General features: G+C 43.0%; 1 protein-coding gene across 1 annotated transcript in view; it reads left to right on the top strand.

Moving 5' to 3' along the window:
- Positions 1-16,246, top strand: part of LOC147419830 (uncharacterized) — a 55,138-nt gene that overhangs the window by 33,680 nt on the left and 5,212 nt on the right. The window contains exons 2-3 of the mRNA XM_086505871.1: positions 14,686-15,423; positions 15,643-15,940. Coding sequence (XP_086361997.1) covers positions 15,310-15,423; positions 15,643-15,940 — 412 coding nt within the window. The 5' untranslated portion in view covers positions 14,686-15,309. The remainder of the gene's footprint in view (positions 1-14,685; positions 15,424-15,642; positions 15,941-16,246) is intronic.

The following is a 16,246-nucleotide window of genomic DNA, read 5'->3' as shown; positions in this document are numbered from 1 at the left end:
TCCCTATCTCCCTCGCCCTCGCCCTCCCCCTACCTACCCCTCGTCCTCCCCCCTACCTACCTACCTACCTCGGATTTCAAGCATTCACCTGGGTACTACCTACCCACCCCTCGGCTTTTCACCTGCGTTCCTTGTGGCTTTCAAGCATCCCGTTGTTGTTAATGCTTTTTGTTCTGCCATTAAGATAGAGCTTAACCTCACCTGCGTTATTACCCGAGCTTCTGATCATCAGTCTTTTCAACAATTTCATCTGCAAGTGAGGACCATGTCATTTTCTTCTCACTATGGTTATGGAGGATAAAGATGCGCTGGAGCCAAAACCGAGCATATCTCTTTGCTGAGGAGCCAAGCTGTCTGTTTTGCCGATTGGGGTTCTTGGACTATGCAATCATATTGGGTTCTTGCCTATTAAAAGGCTTAAGGTGTTGCAAGCAGGGCAGTGTTTTACTCCACTTTTGAGGCATGTAAGGTCATGGTTGGGCCTAGCACCTGCTTCAAGGAATGTACGGACGCGGTACCTAGTGGTTTTCTTTCACAGTTTTTTTCAGTATTCCTCTCACCGAGACGGTGAGCGGTCTTGTGGCGGGCAACCTGTAGCAAGGCTACAGTGTCCTTCACGGTACAATGTCTTTCACAGGACAGGTCTAGGCTGGTTCACATTGGACGGACACTGGATGGACCCTCTGGGCTGGGAGTGACACGTGGTAGGGTACCGACGGTGGTCTAGTGGACCTCGTGGCCAGGTCACCACATGGCTGACATTTATGAGCCGTTGGTGGCTCTTTATGGTGGTACATATGAGTAGCAGTGATTGGTTATTCGATTATCTTCTTCACCTCTGATCTTGTACGTAGCCGTCTAGAGCGAGTCTACACACAGAGCACGTCTTCACCATCTCGGCACATTTGAGCCTCGACAGCCCCATTGTACCTGTGAGTCTTGGGCTGGAGCTGAGTGTGCTGCCACGCCAGAGTCTGTATCAGTCTTTGAGATAGTCGAGTCATATGTTCTGGTCTGCTGTTGTGTCTTTGTGAGCTCTGTCGACGTCTATTGTTTCCTTTCTGTTTAGTCTGTTTGAGGAGATTCAGTCTGTTTGAGTGAGATTGTCATACACATTGCACTGAGGACCACCCACTGTAGAGAGCACGACACATTATCCGTGCTACAAGTACTTGACAGGTTTAACATGGCTGAAGCTAAGTCACTTGGAGTACCTTTACCTCCACACACAAAACTTAGCAAAGCCGATTGCCCAAAGGATGACATGGCAGTGAATGCTATGAAGGGAATCCCTTATGCATTAGCTTTTGGTTCTCTTATGTATGCTATGGTTGCCACTCGTCTTGACATTGCCCATGCGGTGGGAGTTGTTAGTAGATACATGTCCAATCCCGGCAAAGCACATTGGGAAGCTGTGAAATGCATTCTAAGATACTTGTCAGGTACACAATCTAGGTGTATATGCTATGGCAAAAGTGACCTGAAGTTGCAGGGCTATTGTGATGCAGATATGGCAGGTGACTTGGATACCAGGAAGTCCACTAGTGGCTATGTGTTTGCTATTGCTGGTGATGCTATCTCTTGGTGTTCACGAGTGTAGAAAATTGTGGCATTGAGTACTACTGAGGCTGAATATATTTCAGCCACTGAGGCTTCTAAAGAGGCCATATGGTTGGCAGACTTGTCAAAGAGCTTGTATGCCTGCTAGTACTCCTGTCTTGGGATGTGATAGCCAGAGTGCTGTCTATTTGGCCAAGAATTCCATGTTTCATGCACGGACAAAGCACATTGATGTGCGATACCACTTCATACGACAGGTATTGGAGGATGGTCTAGTCACCTTCACTCAGATTCACACACATAATAACCCTGCAGATGTTCTCACCAAGAGCCTTGCTAAAGCTCAACATGAGCATTGCATACAGATGGTGGGAGTTGGATAACTTAAAGGCGCCACTTATGCCTTTACGTGGGAGGTTGTTGGGTTAAAGGCCTAATGCCGCCCTCTTTGTACATTTAACAATGTATTAAGTCATATTTTCAGCTTTGGCCATGTTCACATTTGAACATGGCCTAAGGTCATTTTTAAGACCTTTTAAAAGGTCCAAAGTTAATAAAGGGAACAAGTGAGTCCTCAAGAACCTCACTAGCGAATTCCCCCAAATGGTATAAGCCTCTCTCTCTCTCTCTCTGTGTATTTTCGATTTCCATCGCCACCTCTCTCTCCCTCTTTCGCCTATGCTCAGTGTACACAAACCTGCACTCTTTCACCTTCTCTTCCACTTGGTGAAGCCCACCTGCTTCAACAATGAGCATTTTTAGGTTTCCTAAAGTTGTCGTACACCGCTCCAGAGAGTCTCCAAGTGAGCTACGTACCATATGCATTTTAGCAGCATGCTTCAGAACTTGATTCTGAGTCCGAACGAGTTAGAGCATTTCTAGAAACCATTAAAAGTGCATTAAAATCATAGGCTAAAAACATTCAATCAATTTACTGGAAGACAAACAATTGTGAGTCGGCCAAATTGATTTAGTGCATATAAAAAGAAACCTTAGCCTATGTATTTTCCTCTTGATTTATCAAGAAGAACAACGTTTTCTCTCTATCACCCTCATGTAAAGGAGCAACGCATGCATACACACTCTCAGCAGCTTGCGCTTTGCGAACTTGCAGTCAACACTCACGCGCTCCACGCACCTGCAGAATTCAGCCAGACAACAGCAGCGTTTTCAGCATTCCGGCAGCAATGTAGATTGTACATAATCAAGCAGTTGTAGGTTAGGTAACCGCTGGGTTATCGTGTGCCATAAATTTTAATATCTAATTTTCCCTAAATGATTTTCTCATTTCAAATTGATCATTTGAGATGGGAAGGTAAAAGGGAACGAGAGTTAGATTATTAATATGTGTTGCCCGACTTATCTTAACAGGGGACCAAGGAGAGATGGTTTGCTAAAGAGCAATATGCATTTAATGGAGCTTAAAAGACCTTAGGGTTAGCTTCATTAAAGACCTACAAAGGTTAGTGTTAAAAGTCCTTAGACCTAGGACCATTAGAAAAGACTATGGCCGACATTAGGTACCTTAGACCTTAGGCAAGCTAGGGCTGAGCTTGAGGTGCTTAATGACTAAGGTGCTTGCTGACTAAGGTGCTTGAGGTGCTTGAGTCAACATGACTCCTATAAAGGAGAGGGCGATCCCTTTTGCTAGGTAGACGAGAGAGAAAACACACACACACCAAGACTTACTAAAGCCACAAAAAGGCAAGAAGAACACATGTCAAGTCTCTAGCTACGCTACCCACATAGTGTGCTAGAATCCTATTGGATAGCCTAAAAGGAGGTCCCAATGAGAATTTAGATTAATTAATTAATTAATTCAGCCCTCTCTCAAAAGGGGAAAGAAGGACACTTGTCCAAATGCTACACTACTTGCTTGTTATGCATAAGGCCTCTCATTGGCTAGGGTTAGAGGTGGACCAATCACACGTTAGCTAGAGTAAATAGTCCAAATCGATTTCCTTGTCTCACACTTATAGCTCATGAGTTCTCATTCTCACACATTCACTTGTGTAATTGCAAGAAAGTCATCTTCTTCTCCAAACTTGAGAAGTTGAGAGCCTACAACAACTCTTGGCTATGGAATGCAAATCCAACCAATAGCCATGCTCAAAGCAATGCTCATCTTCTTCTTCATCTCTATTATTATTCTATGCTATGAAGAATGAGAGATCTAAGTGAGAGGAATACTTCTTTCTTGTAAGAATACTCCTACTTCTCTTCATCTTCCTCACTAACCGCTAGCTCTCTCCACCTTTGAAGGTGTTTGAGGTCTTGAGATTGAGGGTTCCACCAATCTCTTGTTAATTGCAAGTAGATTAGTTGTTGTTTTCAAGCATAAGTTGGTGCATGAAGCTTTCTATCTTCATGGCACCAAAGAGGTCTTAAGGAACACAAAGATTGCATTGTATCAAGTCTCTCTTTATGGGAGAACCTATAATACAAATGCCTTTTGGAGGGGGGACCGGCTCCAAGTAAGTCCGGTCCTCAATTGTTGTCAATTTCTCTACCTCTCTCTCTTTTACAAGTTATTGCTCATGCCATCTTAACTAGGAATGTGTAAGTTATTGCTATCTCCAACCAAGCACTCTCTCTATCTTCAAAAGTTAATTTCTCTTATTGAAATACTCATTACGCTCAATTCTCTTCCGCTACAATCAAGATAATAGCTAAATTCCGTTTCACCGTGTACATATCTATCTCATTCTCTCGCATTCTTTTGTCTTATTCTGAACAACATAACACTCTGTATGTTTCATTGTGTTCTCAGTAGTTAAGTGGGTACCCGCCGGTGAAGAAGTAGCATAGGTGGTGTATTACATTGGTATCAGAGCATATTCTTCATCTGCCGTCTCCTACCCCGGACTAGAAATTGTTTCCTACAGTTAAAAGCCACTCCCACCTGTCTTCATTGCTTCAACTTGACCTCGGCAAAGCTGACAAATTGGTTTGAGCAAGAAGTTGAGCTTGGTTGAAGCCGACATCGAGACATCTTCGCTTGCATATTTTTTTCACCTTCTTCAGCAACATAAAATAACAAATTCTTGAGTCTTCTACAACCCTGTTTCTCGGGATGGCCACCTTTGAAGATGTCATGATTGCCATTTAAGTGGCCTATCAAGATTTTGTGACTCTGACAAGGCTTGTGATGTGGATACATGGAAATCCACAAGTGGCTATGTATTTACTCTTGCGGGAGGTGCTGTTTCATGGTGTTCTAGATTGCAAAAGATTGTTGCATTGTTCACTATAGAGGCTGAATATATTTCAGCCACTGAGGCTTCCAAAGAAGCTATTTGGTTAGCACGCCTATGCAGTGAGTTTGGCTTTCCTGCCAAGGCACCTATGCTTGGTTGTGATAGCCAGAGTGCTATATGTCTGGCAAAGAACGCCATGTTTCATGCACGCACAAAGCATATTGATGTGCGGTATCACTTCATACGAGAAGTGCTTGAGGATGGCCTTATTACATTGGTTAAGGTCCATACATCACAAAATCTAGCCGATGCTCTCACTAAGTGCTTACCCAAAGCACAACATCATCTATGCATAGAGATGGTGGGAGTCATGTAGCTTAAAGGCGCCATTTATGCCTTTAAGTGGGAGGTTGTTGGGTTAAAGGCCTAAATAACCCCTTTTTGTACATTTTTATACTTTGTCCAGGTTCTGGACACATTTTTTAAAGGTCACTTATAATAAAAGTGGGAAAACCAAAAACTCACTTATTGAGTTTTCCCCAAAATTGTGAGCCCTCTCTCTTCTGCTAGCGCTTCCTCTCCTGCTGGCCTTCGCCTCCTCTCTCTGCACACACACTGCACTTCCTCGCGTGCTCTTTCACTTGCACACACCGCCGCACGCTCATCAAGGTGAAGAGAAGATCCTTCTCAAACACAGATTGCAAGCGAAAGAAAACACTCAAGAACCTCAAGAACCTCAAGACCCTCAGCACCCTCAAGAATTCAAGAACCCCAAGAACCCAAGTTCCTCGTGAACTTAAGAACCCAAGACCACAAGAACCCACGACTTCAGAATGTTCATCACTCGAAGTGGAATGGATACTTTGCTCGGAGGTGATGAGCATGAGAGAGGTGAAGAAGAATTTTCCCCACCAGGAGGTTTTTCCGACCCTCCTCCTTCCCCATCTACGTCAAGGATTGCACTAACTCCTATGGAGGCTTTGGACAAGATGTTTATGGAAAGGAAGTTAGGAACGCGAAGCAAGACAAGCAGAAAGAATGATAGAATTTGATCGTGAATGCAAAGAAAGAAAAGCAGAAATGGATCGCAGACACACACAAAGAAAAGCAGAAAGAGAAGCAGAAAGAAAGGCAGCCATAGAGCGTGAATATGAGCAAGCGCGACACATGCAAGAGTTGTTGTGACTCTTTTCTCAAGTGCAGGCACAAATGCAAGAGATTCGGGAAAAGGAGACTCTCTCAGTCTCTTCTTCTCCCAAGCATGACACACATGATTTTCATGATGATACGCATGATGATTTGAATGATAATGATGAGCATGATGATTTGGATGACACTGACAAGCATGATGATTTGCATGAGCAAGATATGATTTCTCACAAGCATGATGATTTGCATGAAGATGATGTGATTGTTCACAAGGATGATGTGCTAGTGGATACTTTCCCTAGTGAAGCTAACCTCATTGCAGAGACGACCAATCAGGAAGAACCGATCTTGGCTCTTGAGCCTAGGTCCGAAGCATCCCTTCAGGAAGAACCGATTTTGGCTCTCGGACCTAGGTCCAAAGAACCCTCACAAGAAGTATTATGTGTTCGCATGATTCATATGCACGCATTGTATGAGTGTTTCATTCGTAATCGTTTCGTGTATTTTCGTCAGTGTCTTTATGTGATCCCTTTTCCTAGGCATGACATATTGTATGTTGAGCACGTTTCACTCATGAATGAGCACGAATGTATGCGGATTGTTCATGAAAAGCTGAAAAGTATGCATTCAAGGAAGTCATATTTCATGTCCCTTCCTTGGCATGACACATTTATAGAAAGAGCACATGAAAGTATGAGCACCAAGCATGGGCATTTCCGTTGTGAATTGCCAGAGTTGATTGATTTAGATCGGAAGAGAAAGATTCGATCTCATTGTTTGCGTGTGTGTGGTGACCAGTTTGGCACTCCGTCTCTTTGTTCATCTACATTGCATGCACAGCCTATTAGGACGACATGATTTTTTCCACTCACTTTACATAGAATAGGTATGTTCATGGTTTTGTGTTGGAAATGGTTTCAGGAATTTTCAGCCATGGAGATTCTTGAAGAAGAAAGAAGCACGACTCTCGACGAAGTTGAAGCATCAAAGGAGCCATTTGTGTCGCTTTCGGCGCGGCCCAAAGAAGCAAGCGTTGTAGACTTTTATGAAGTTCAAGTACCGCACGACCCACACATCAGAGTGGGCCGACGAAGAGTCCCTTCCAGGATTCCGGATGCTATTGGCGATCTCCCTCGACGCCATACAGTTCGGTACCGGTACCTCACTTTGAAAAGGAGGGGATGTCATGTGACACATCCAACCCTATGTGTCCGTGGACAAGCTACAACACGACAAGGGTTCAGTCAGTCAAGTCAGTCCAGAATAGGAAGTGATCTGACACTTTTGTGAGTCTATTCGTAGACCGTGCATGCCCAGACACTTAGTGTAGATGCATATCCTTTGGTTGCACACAGCATGATCATAAGCATTCCCATCAGAATCCATCAGAATCCTTCAAGGGAATTTTCCAATGCATTTAGCCTATTTTCTCTATTTTTGACATTTTTCATTTATTATTTTTAAGTGACTTTTGTTGGAAAGTAGGCAGGGCAAATTGAATAAGTTTGTATATAAGCAAACCTAGACTAGTACTAATAGGCAGTAGAGGCAGCAGGAGCACCAGTGCTCAACAGGCAACTTCTCAAGCAAGAACCTCTTGGTGGCGAATCCCTCCAAGCAAGACTTCCCCTAGCCTAGCGTTTTCCATCAACCCCAGCTTCTAGCGTTTTTGATCCAACCCAACATCGCCAGAAGATCCCAGAACTAGCGTTTTTGAAGCAAGCACTCATCGCCAAGAAGTCCTCAGCCCTGGTGTTTTTTAGGAGCCTAGCATTTCCAGATTTGCAGCCTTTGTGCATGGTGATTTTCAGCAGATGAAGGCTTGCAGTTTTCAGCCCTAAGCCATCAGTTTTCAGCCCTCATAGCAACAGATTTTTAGCGACAAAGATCAGCAGATACCAGCGTTTTTCCTAGCGTTTTCAGGAGTAGCAGATTTCAGCCAGCAGCGTTTTTTGACAGCAGTTCATAAGCATCAGATTTCAGCCCTTAGATCGGTCTCGCCATCCCTGTCGTCGTCATCGATCTAGCCTAGACTTGCATCAGTCACATGCATTCAGTTTGTACGAGTTTGTGCAATCAATAGTAGACCACTCTCGCCGACGAGAGTGGGGCCTTCGGAGGAGGGTTTTACAACATCTCTCGTGTCGTATTTCTCTTCTCTCTCTATCTCTCAGTCTTATACACTAGCACGCAAAGTGTCCATTCGCTTTGTTTGTGATCATTGCACTTTCTCATTAAGAACGGAAGGCTCTCCCTTTCATAAGAACAAAAGGAACCTTGAGCACAGTTCGGAGCACTCATCTTGAGCAAAGTTCAAACATTCATTCCGCTGCACCTAACAGTGTGTGTTGTAATTTCAATGTTGTAGGTAATTCTTTAAAAAAAGTATTTAGAGATTTAACGCAAACAAGTTAATCATACTATCTAATGGCTAGATATGTATGCTATCTATTGGGTCTATTCTAAAATTGTTCATTAATTAAACTCAAAGATTCCCTTCCTAGTTTCCTACCATGTTCCCACATATACACGATCCCCCATACGCCCTCGGTTTTCTGCAGGTGCAAGTCTTCCTTGTGTCGGTGATGAAGGAATGCTCTCCTTGGTTCAGTGCTCGGATGCTCACCACCATCACATCCACTGGCGTTGCACACAAATGACGCTCACCATATCGAAGCGATTCAATCCTTGCACACAAACCAGAGAGAGATCATGCACGTGCAACAAAACCAAACAGAGAGGAAGATAGTTGTAATCCCTATAGACAAAGGAGAGAGAGAGAGAGAGAGAGAGAGAGAGAGAGCATGCATGTGGGGCCTCTCCACCCACTTGAGAATGAGAGGCACCACTCCCCTGCACTGCCTGTTGCTCTCGCTATGTCTGTGCACCGCCCACCATCCACCCTCCTTCGGTGCCCCACCTGACTCGTTAGAAAAAAAAAGGTATTGCCCTTGTTCTCCAACCCCCTCACACCGTCCTACCACGTGATCGTCTCGAACAAGGTGCTGTTCACGCCACTTGTTGTTAGCCTCTCTCGAAGCTATCTGGCCAGATCCCTTATGTAAATTATGAGCGGAAAACATGTCATTAAGGCCCCCTTATTGCGGTGATTAAATTGTGGAAGAGTGTATCATCATTGTTCGAAATGTGTAAGCATTAGTTACTCACTGTATTTGGCATTGGCATAAGGTTATATATATGTGCTTCTGTTTGTTTTCCTTCAAGTTGTGACTTTTGGCTTTTGCTGTATTGGTGTGTGCAAACATAGAGCCCCAAAAAATTTCATTGGTACTTGTAGTGAAATGTCTAGAATTAGCTTCTCTACGTGTTTAGTATTTTCGTAGATAGCTTTGAAGGGGGATATGGAAATGTCCTAGTCAACGTAAGAGTTGTAAGGTGACATACTTGCTCCCCCTAAATGTGAGGAGGACGAGTGCATCTTGCAAATTGTGCTTAAATGAAACTCACTCGTTTATGCCTACAAGCTAGTCTATGCCTACAAGCTAGTCAATTAGCTAGTGTGCTATTGTGTGTAGACGTAAAAATCACCTCTATATTGACATGGAACTTGCTTGTCCGGGTTCCTTTACATCTGGTTGTATCTGTGATGTGGTACATCAACCCTTTTGCACATTGGTTTGTTGATGATGTTACATTCTACTTGAGATACACTTGCAGACCTTAAGTAGATTGTATGGTGTTCATTGAATTGGGTCCCCGAATCTAGGAAAAGACACCTCAAATGTTGATTAAGTGAAGGGTGAGTTAAAGAAATGAAAAGGTCCATGGAAATGGAAAGTCAAAAGACTTCACGCCTAAAACAAAGAGGTGGTCAATTGCATTTATTCTTCCTTCACCTTCCTTTAGTAGCGTGTCCTCCTCTTAGAAGTTTTCTTGGACTATGTAGGTAGAGTTTCCTTGCTTGATGTAAGATGGTAAATTTATTCATTTTGAAGCCATTAAGAGATAAGATCATAAATAAGTAACAATATAAACACATTCCTCATACATATCTTGTAGCACGTTTGTAATAATAGGCAACGAACTATAATCAAGAGGTTGAGCCATCGCTAGATAATTGTTTCAGACATGGCTATCAATTTGGACGATGATCAAACTCCTATGAATACTCTTTTTTATCCAAAAAGTGAACATAAACTTTAAAAAATAGCATTTAAAAACTATCATGTCTTTCTATTCACAAGACTTTCAAGGCTCCTTAGGGACACTTGGCGAGCAATGAAAATTGAACGACCTTCACCCATAGTGCACTAGGGCCTTTAACATGCCAAAAATACTATGATATAGCCCCAAATTTAAAGGACTGTATACATTGTCTTTCCTATGAACCATAATCTTTAGAGATATCCATCCACAACATTGAAGGAAGATCCAACTAGTGTTTGGGATATTCTTTTAGATGTTTTGAATACCGAGAATAGTCCCCTATTTGTATTCTTGAAAAGACATTGTGTTATATCAAACTATAATTGCAAAATTATTTGTAAAACTTGAGAGAGAGAGAGAGAGAGAGAGAGAGAGAGAGGTGAACATCAAGTAGCATAGCATTGTCGTCCATTGCGCACTCTTATCAAAATGAGCAAAATTTACAAGGCTTAGGTCACAAATCATCGTTAGCGTCAAACACACCAACCATATTATCTACTTCATCCGTATCTGAGAATTTTAAGGCTATCTCCCATTCCATATTATTGTCGTCATCAACTTCTACAACAATAATTACGTGGCTTTGGAAGACACCATAGTGCTTTTGTGATGCTCTTGTTGCAATGTTCTGAGGCTTATGGATAAGTCTCATATTGCAAAAAACATACACCAAATCAGCAACCCATCTAGGATTAAGCCGGTTTTGGTTTTTGGTATGCATAAAGTCGAATGCCAACTAGTTTCTCTTGCAGCTTCTACTTGTAGATTTTCATCAGTAGCTTTCCAAATTTATCTTTATTTGTTTGTACGATAATACCAATGTGACTCACTTTGAACTTATGTTCTACAGTTCATCTATATTCCATCAATTCACTAGCCAGAACTTTGGTTGTAGTTCTATTAACACCTCATAGAAGAACCATATTTGCCATTAATGAAGTGGAGACCATCTTCAAAAATCTCCCACATACTACTTTGAATGAGGAGAAGACCGAGGAGAGAGAGATAAATGAATCAAGTCCCACCGCCAATCTTAGCGAGGAGGATGATTTTCATGATGATGATGATTAGATGAAACAAACATGGCTTTAGAAAGCTAGCATCAGACAATGAAAAGATAGAGACGGACATAGAGCTCAACAGTAAAATAATGCCCAAGAGCAGAGACACCCTGTCTAAGTTCCAAACAACAGTGGATGCAGAAGACAAGGATGAAGAGGATGATGTTGCCATACCTCTAGTGCGGATCAAGCGAAGAACAACCAATGAGAGAGATCAAATCCCAATCTCTTAGACGCAAAAACTCTTACCTTGCTTAATCAATTGAGAGAGAGAGAGAGAGATAGCTCGAGAATGAGAGGGAAAGCCGTGTCTTCCCCCTCTCCCCTCTTCTTACATTGATCTCATGAAATAGCCCTTCACGTTTTCTTCGATTCATGCCCTCGAGCCTCCTTGCTCATCGAGAGAGAGAGAGAGAGAGAGAGAGAGAGAGAGAGAGAGAGAGAGAGAGAGAGAGAGAGAGAGAGAGAGAGAGAGAGAGAGAGAGAGAGCTCAGTCCTTTCTCTCTCTCCCCCCCCCCCCCCCCCCCCCTTTGCTTCTTCTTCACTTCCCTTTCTTCTCTCTCCAATTCCTCCTCTCTATATTTGATAGAGAGAGATCGAGAGCTTCGGACTCCGAGCCTTGGTTGAGAGAGAGAGAGAGAGATAGCTCGAGAATGAGAGAGTAAGCCCTATCTTCCTCCTTCTCCCCTCTTTGATTAGCAGTGGCGCAGCCATCACTTTGTGGGAACAAGTGAGATGATGTGGCAGGTCGCACTACGAGATGCATTAAACACGACGAGAGTATTGCCAAATGGGGTCACCTTGCCGAGCTGAGCACATTTTCCTTCATTGCCCAAGTCGTCTGAGGCTTGAGCTAGCCTGCGCGAGCAATTTTCTCTCCCCCTGTGCCATCGTTCACTACCTACATGCTTCCTTCCCTCTCTTTTTTTATGCCCCTTCACACATGGTATGCCCTTATTTTACTTAGGCGGCCATCCCATGGGCAGCCCTTGCGCGTTTTCAAAGCCCTTATGGGCGGCATGGCCAACCTCACCTTCAAGTTGCAAGCATAGGCAAACTTAAGCACTGTCAAATACGACATCCTTTTTTGACATTCCTCGCCATAAATGTACTGCAAGAGACAACATTCCAAAAAAGATGCTCCTCGAGCACTCATTGACTTATTAAGTACACTACATTCCAGAACCTAGTCAAGCACAAAAACTCTCAGATGGAACATTGATCAAGGCGACCAACCTGGCACAAAACTAGCCCCCTGGGAAACTTTAACGGGCAGTATCTTGGCAGCCAGAGCTCTGATTGCCAATCTAAAAAGATCGACGCTCTTCACAAAGTGAGCACTTCAGGCCATGCATTCACTTTATCCGTGATCCCTCATCTGTAGTTGCCCAATCTGGTACAAAGCAAAAAGGTCAGAAGTTGACTGTTTAGTTTTCTCTTGCATATGGCTATCATCTTTTGACTATTTCAGCTTCTGTACAGGGTCCTCTGTTTTACTCTTCCGCTTATTACCATTTTCCACATCATGAACAGAATTAGCACTGCATTTTGGTTTGAGCGTGGCATCCTTTGCACATGATTCTTCTCTTTTGTTAACCAAGAGACTAGATTGCATGGGGTGCCCATTCAAGGCAACACTATAACTTTGCTTGCAAGATGCTTGATTAGATGAACCTCTCTCTCTCTCTCTCTCTCTCTCTCTCTCTCTCTCTCTCTTCCTTCACTTCCCTTTTTCTATTTTTCTTCTTAGAAAAATCCTTGCGTTAGCTTTACTAGAGTACAAGATAGGACCTCCAAGGCACGTTCTCTACGCAATGACACAATTGAATGAGCTAATTAATTAGTCGAACAAGTAAAGGAAAAAAATTATTGCCTAAAAAGAAGGGGGACAATCATCATGTCAAGTTTACACCTAACATGTGTAATACACAAACGCTAACCCATTCAGCTCTTCCCAATCATGGCCTGAAACACAAGCGGCACCGAGTGATGTATGAGCACATGTAGCTGCTTTGGCTTGATGTGGGTCCTCTTGTTGAGTGTGTGCAGGTAAGCCCAGTAACATGCTAGCCAGATGCATACATGTGCACATTGGAGTTTACATTAGGTACATGCAATATTTTAGTCATTAGCTATATTCCATGTGTATATAGCAGCAAGCTCGGGCTCTCAATTCCAAGTTTGAATGAGCAAGCTACATTTTTGAAGTTCATGATTGTCAGCAATAGAAACCCTCTTGTCCCAATTTGCTGTTTTTGCAAAAGGAGCTACACAAGCGCACTGAGAGAAAGTGCATGTGGCAAATCACTCAAGACTCTTAATGAGAGAGTACAGAGACTTTAAAAAATGATTGAAGTATGGCATGCATCTAATATAAACTACAACGTGTGAATGTGTTCGAGATCAATTGGCCCTATTAACCACGCGTAGAGAGGTGGACACGTGACAAAGCATCTCTAATAAACCCTAATCATCTCTCTTAAACTTAATCACCACTCAATATGCGGCTAGAGTGGGGATATCAAGGGTAAGTATCATCATGAAATTTGTTTCGTTACGGCCCCTTAGTCCACATTCAACTTCCAAGAACAATAATATAATCTCAACAAGAATGCTTCCCTCTTCACACACACACACACAAGTAGACATGCAATACAAAAATACAACTACTATATACATTTTTCTTACCTCAACTACTTCATCATGTGTACTTCGGAAATATAGATGGCGACCGATGTGCAAGCTCCTCTCGTATAAAAGCATCTCTCCCGGATGATAGTATCGAAGAAGCCTAAGATGAGATCCTCCCACCTCTCCCCAAAGCAAGTGCCCATTCTCTCATAGAAGAGAGAAGACCCCGTTGAACTTCTGATGGAAGATGTTAGCATCTCTACTTTTGCCAACGTGTTCACACGACCTAAATGTTGCATGACGGCTGGAAAAGTAGAGCCATTTGTCCATGAAGCGCTTGGCAACTTCACGAGACACTCCAAGCTCCATATGCTTCACAATTGAAGCATCTATCCACACTTAGTGGAGAAGAGTCACATTTGGAAATTCTAACTTTGTTTGTGGCCAAAAGGTACACCACAAATGATGAGCACATGCCATCCACACTTTGCTCTCGACGATCTCCTGTGAAATCCGTACTACGCTTTGCTAGATTGAAACTAGCTTTTAGCGTAATATACAATGCATCCACTGTTGGAACCTCCAGAAACTTAATTAAAATCGTCTCTTGGTCATCTTTATCAAAGTTCATATCCTAAATAAAAGTTCAATTGTAAAAAGTCACTACTTAATTGAAAAAGCTTAATCCATGCCAAAAGATGCGTACAACTAAAGTCAATTACATGTTCATGGCCATTTGAGAGTTCATTGAAGGCTTTTGTTTTAGAACACTAACACTCTCATTAAGAACATTCTTCAGTACACTATGTACTCTGCATGCATAGAAAATTGAAAGCATAAAAGTTCAGTTAGAGCTCTACACTATGAACATTTGGGCAATAGATAACAACTACCTTTTTCTTGGCTCATTGTGTTCTCAGTAGTTAAGTGGGCACCCGTCGGTGAAGAAGAAGTAGCATAGGTGGTGTATTACATTGGTATCAGAGCATATTCTTCATCCGCCGTCTCCTACCCCGGACTAGAAACTGTTTCCTACAGTTAAAAGCCACTCCCACCCGTCTTCATTGCTTCAACTTGACCTCGGCAAAGCTGACAAATTGGATCCAGCAAGAAGTTGAGCTTGGTTGAAGCCGACATCGATTCAGCAACATAAAATAACAAATTCTTCAGTCGTCTACAACCCTGTTTCTCGGGATGGCCACCTTTGAAGATGTCATGATTGCCATTTAAGTGGCCAATCAAGCATTAGAAGCATGCATGGCAGTCCAGTTTGAGGCATTATAAACACAGATCGGTACCATCCAGACACAAGTACAGCAACATATCAACATTCTTGATATGTAGGTGATAGCCTTGCAAGATCGTATTCTAGCATAGAGTTTGGAGAAATAAGAACAACAGACCCCATCCCCGAACAGGAAGTTGTTATCTCCTATAGTAGAGGGAATTGAGGAGGAGGTCCCGGATGAGGCTAACTTCAATGCAGAAGAGGATGATGACAGGAGTTTCTACTGTACCACGATAGAAGCGACCCCATACAACAAATGCTCGAGCAGTTCGAGAAGGCATGGCATCAAGAGGGTCGACTTCAAAAGCAGGAAATTTTGGAGCTTTTGCAGCCATTAAGGCTCCAAGTGCTTCTAGTAGCAGTACAACAGGTCAACCCTTGGTTTGCAACTTGCCAAATTTTACGGCAAATGTGACCATGGAATAGTCGAGAAGTTCATCCATCAGTTTGTGGCTCATGTTCCATTTGCCAACATCATGGACCCACAGGATGAAGTACACATGGCAGCCCCTCATCATGTTATCTCATAGGCGAGGCGGTTCCATGGTGGAAAAATTGGTCCAAACTTCTTACCAATCCCTGAAGAAAGCTGCTGCAATATGACTGGAACACATTTGTCTCGGACTTCAAGCAACGCTTCTTGCCTTCCCGGTTTCTCATCGATTTGGAGGACGAGTTCGTTGCATTGATGCAGAAAGATATACCAATGGTGACCTACTCAATAGGTAAGCTTCTCACTCTAACTCAGCAGATTGGTACTCCTGAAAAAAAGAAGCTTCAGGCCTTCATTAGCGGTTTGGATAGCTCCATTAAGTACTCCATCCAGAATCTAAACCCCAAAATCTATGAAGAAGCACTCGCATTAGCACAAAACAAGATCAACAAAGGTAAGCCAAAGCAGGCGGTAGGTGGCTCTTCTAATGCCTAGATAGGAGGAAGAGCCCAAGCAGGTAAACGTAAGAATGGGAAAGCCAATGGCAAACCCAAGGAGGCTCCAGATGAGAAGACAAAGGCAGGAGTTCTTGGTGGATTCCTCTCCGTGGAAGAGCGGAAGACATATATGTCAGAGCGGCAATGTTTCCTTTGCCACACCAAAAGATTGTACAAATTGGAAGGCCAAGAACCCGACAGATTAGCAAGCAGAAAATGTCCAATTTCAGATTCAACACGTCTCATTCGAGCGAAGTTTCCTT

This window comes from Adiantum capillus-veneris, chromosome 29 (assembly GCF_014529385.1).
Source record: "Adiantum capillus-veneris isolate H3 chromosome 29, ASM1452938v2, whole genome shotgun sequence".
In the NCBI taxonomy this organism is placed as follows: Eukaryota; Viridiplantae; Streptophyta; class Polypodiopsida; order Polypodiales; family Pteridaceae; genus Adiantum; species Adiantum capillus-veneris.
This window is presented reverse-complemented; position numbering and strand designations above follow the sequence as displayed.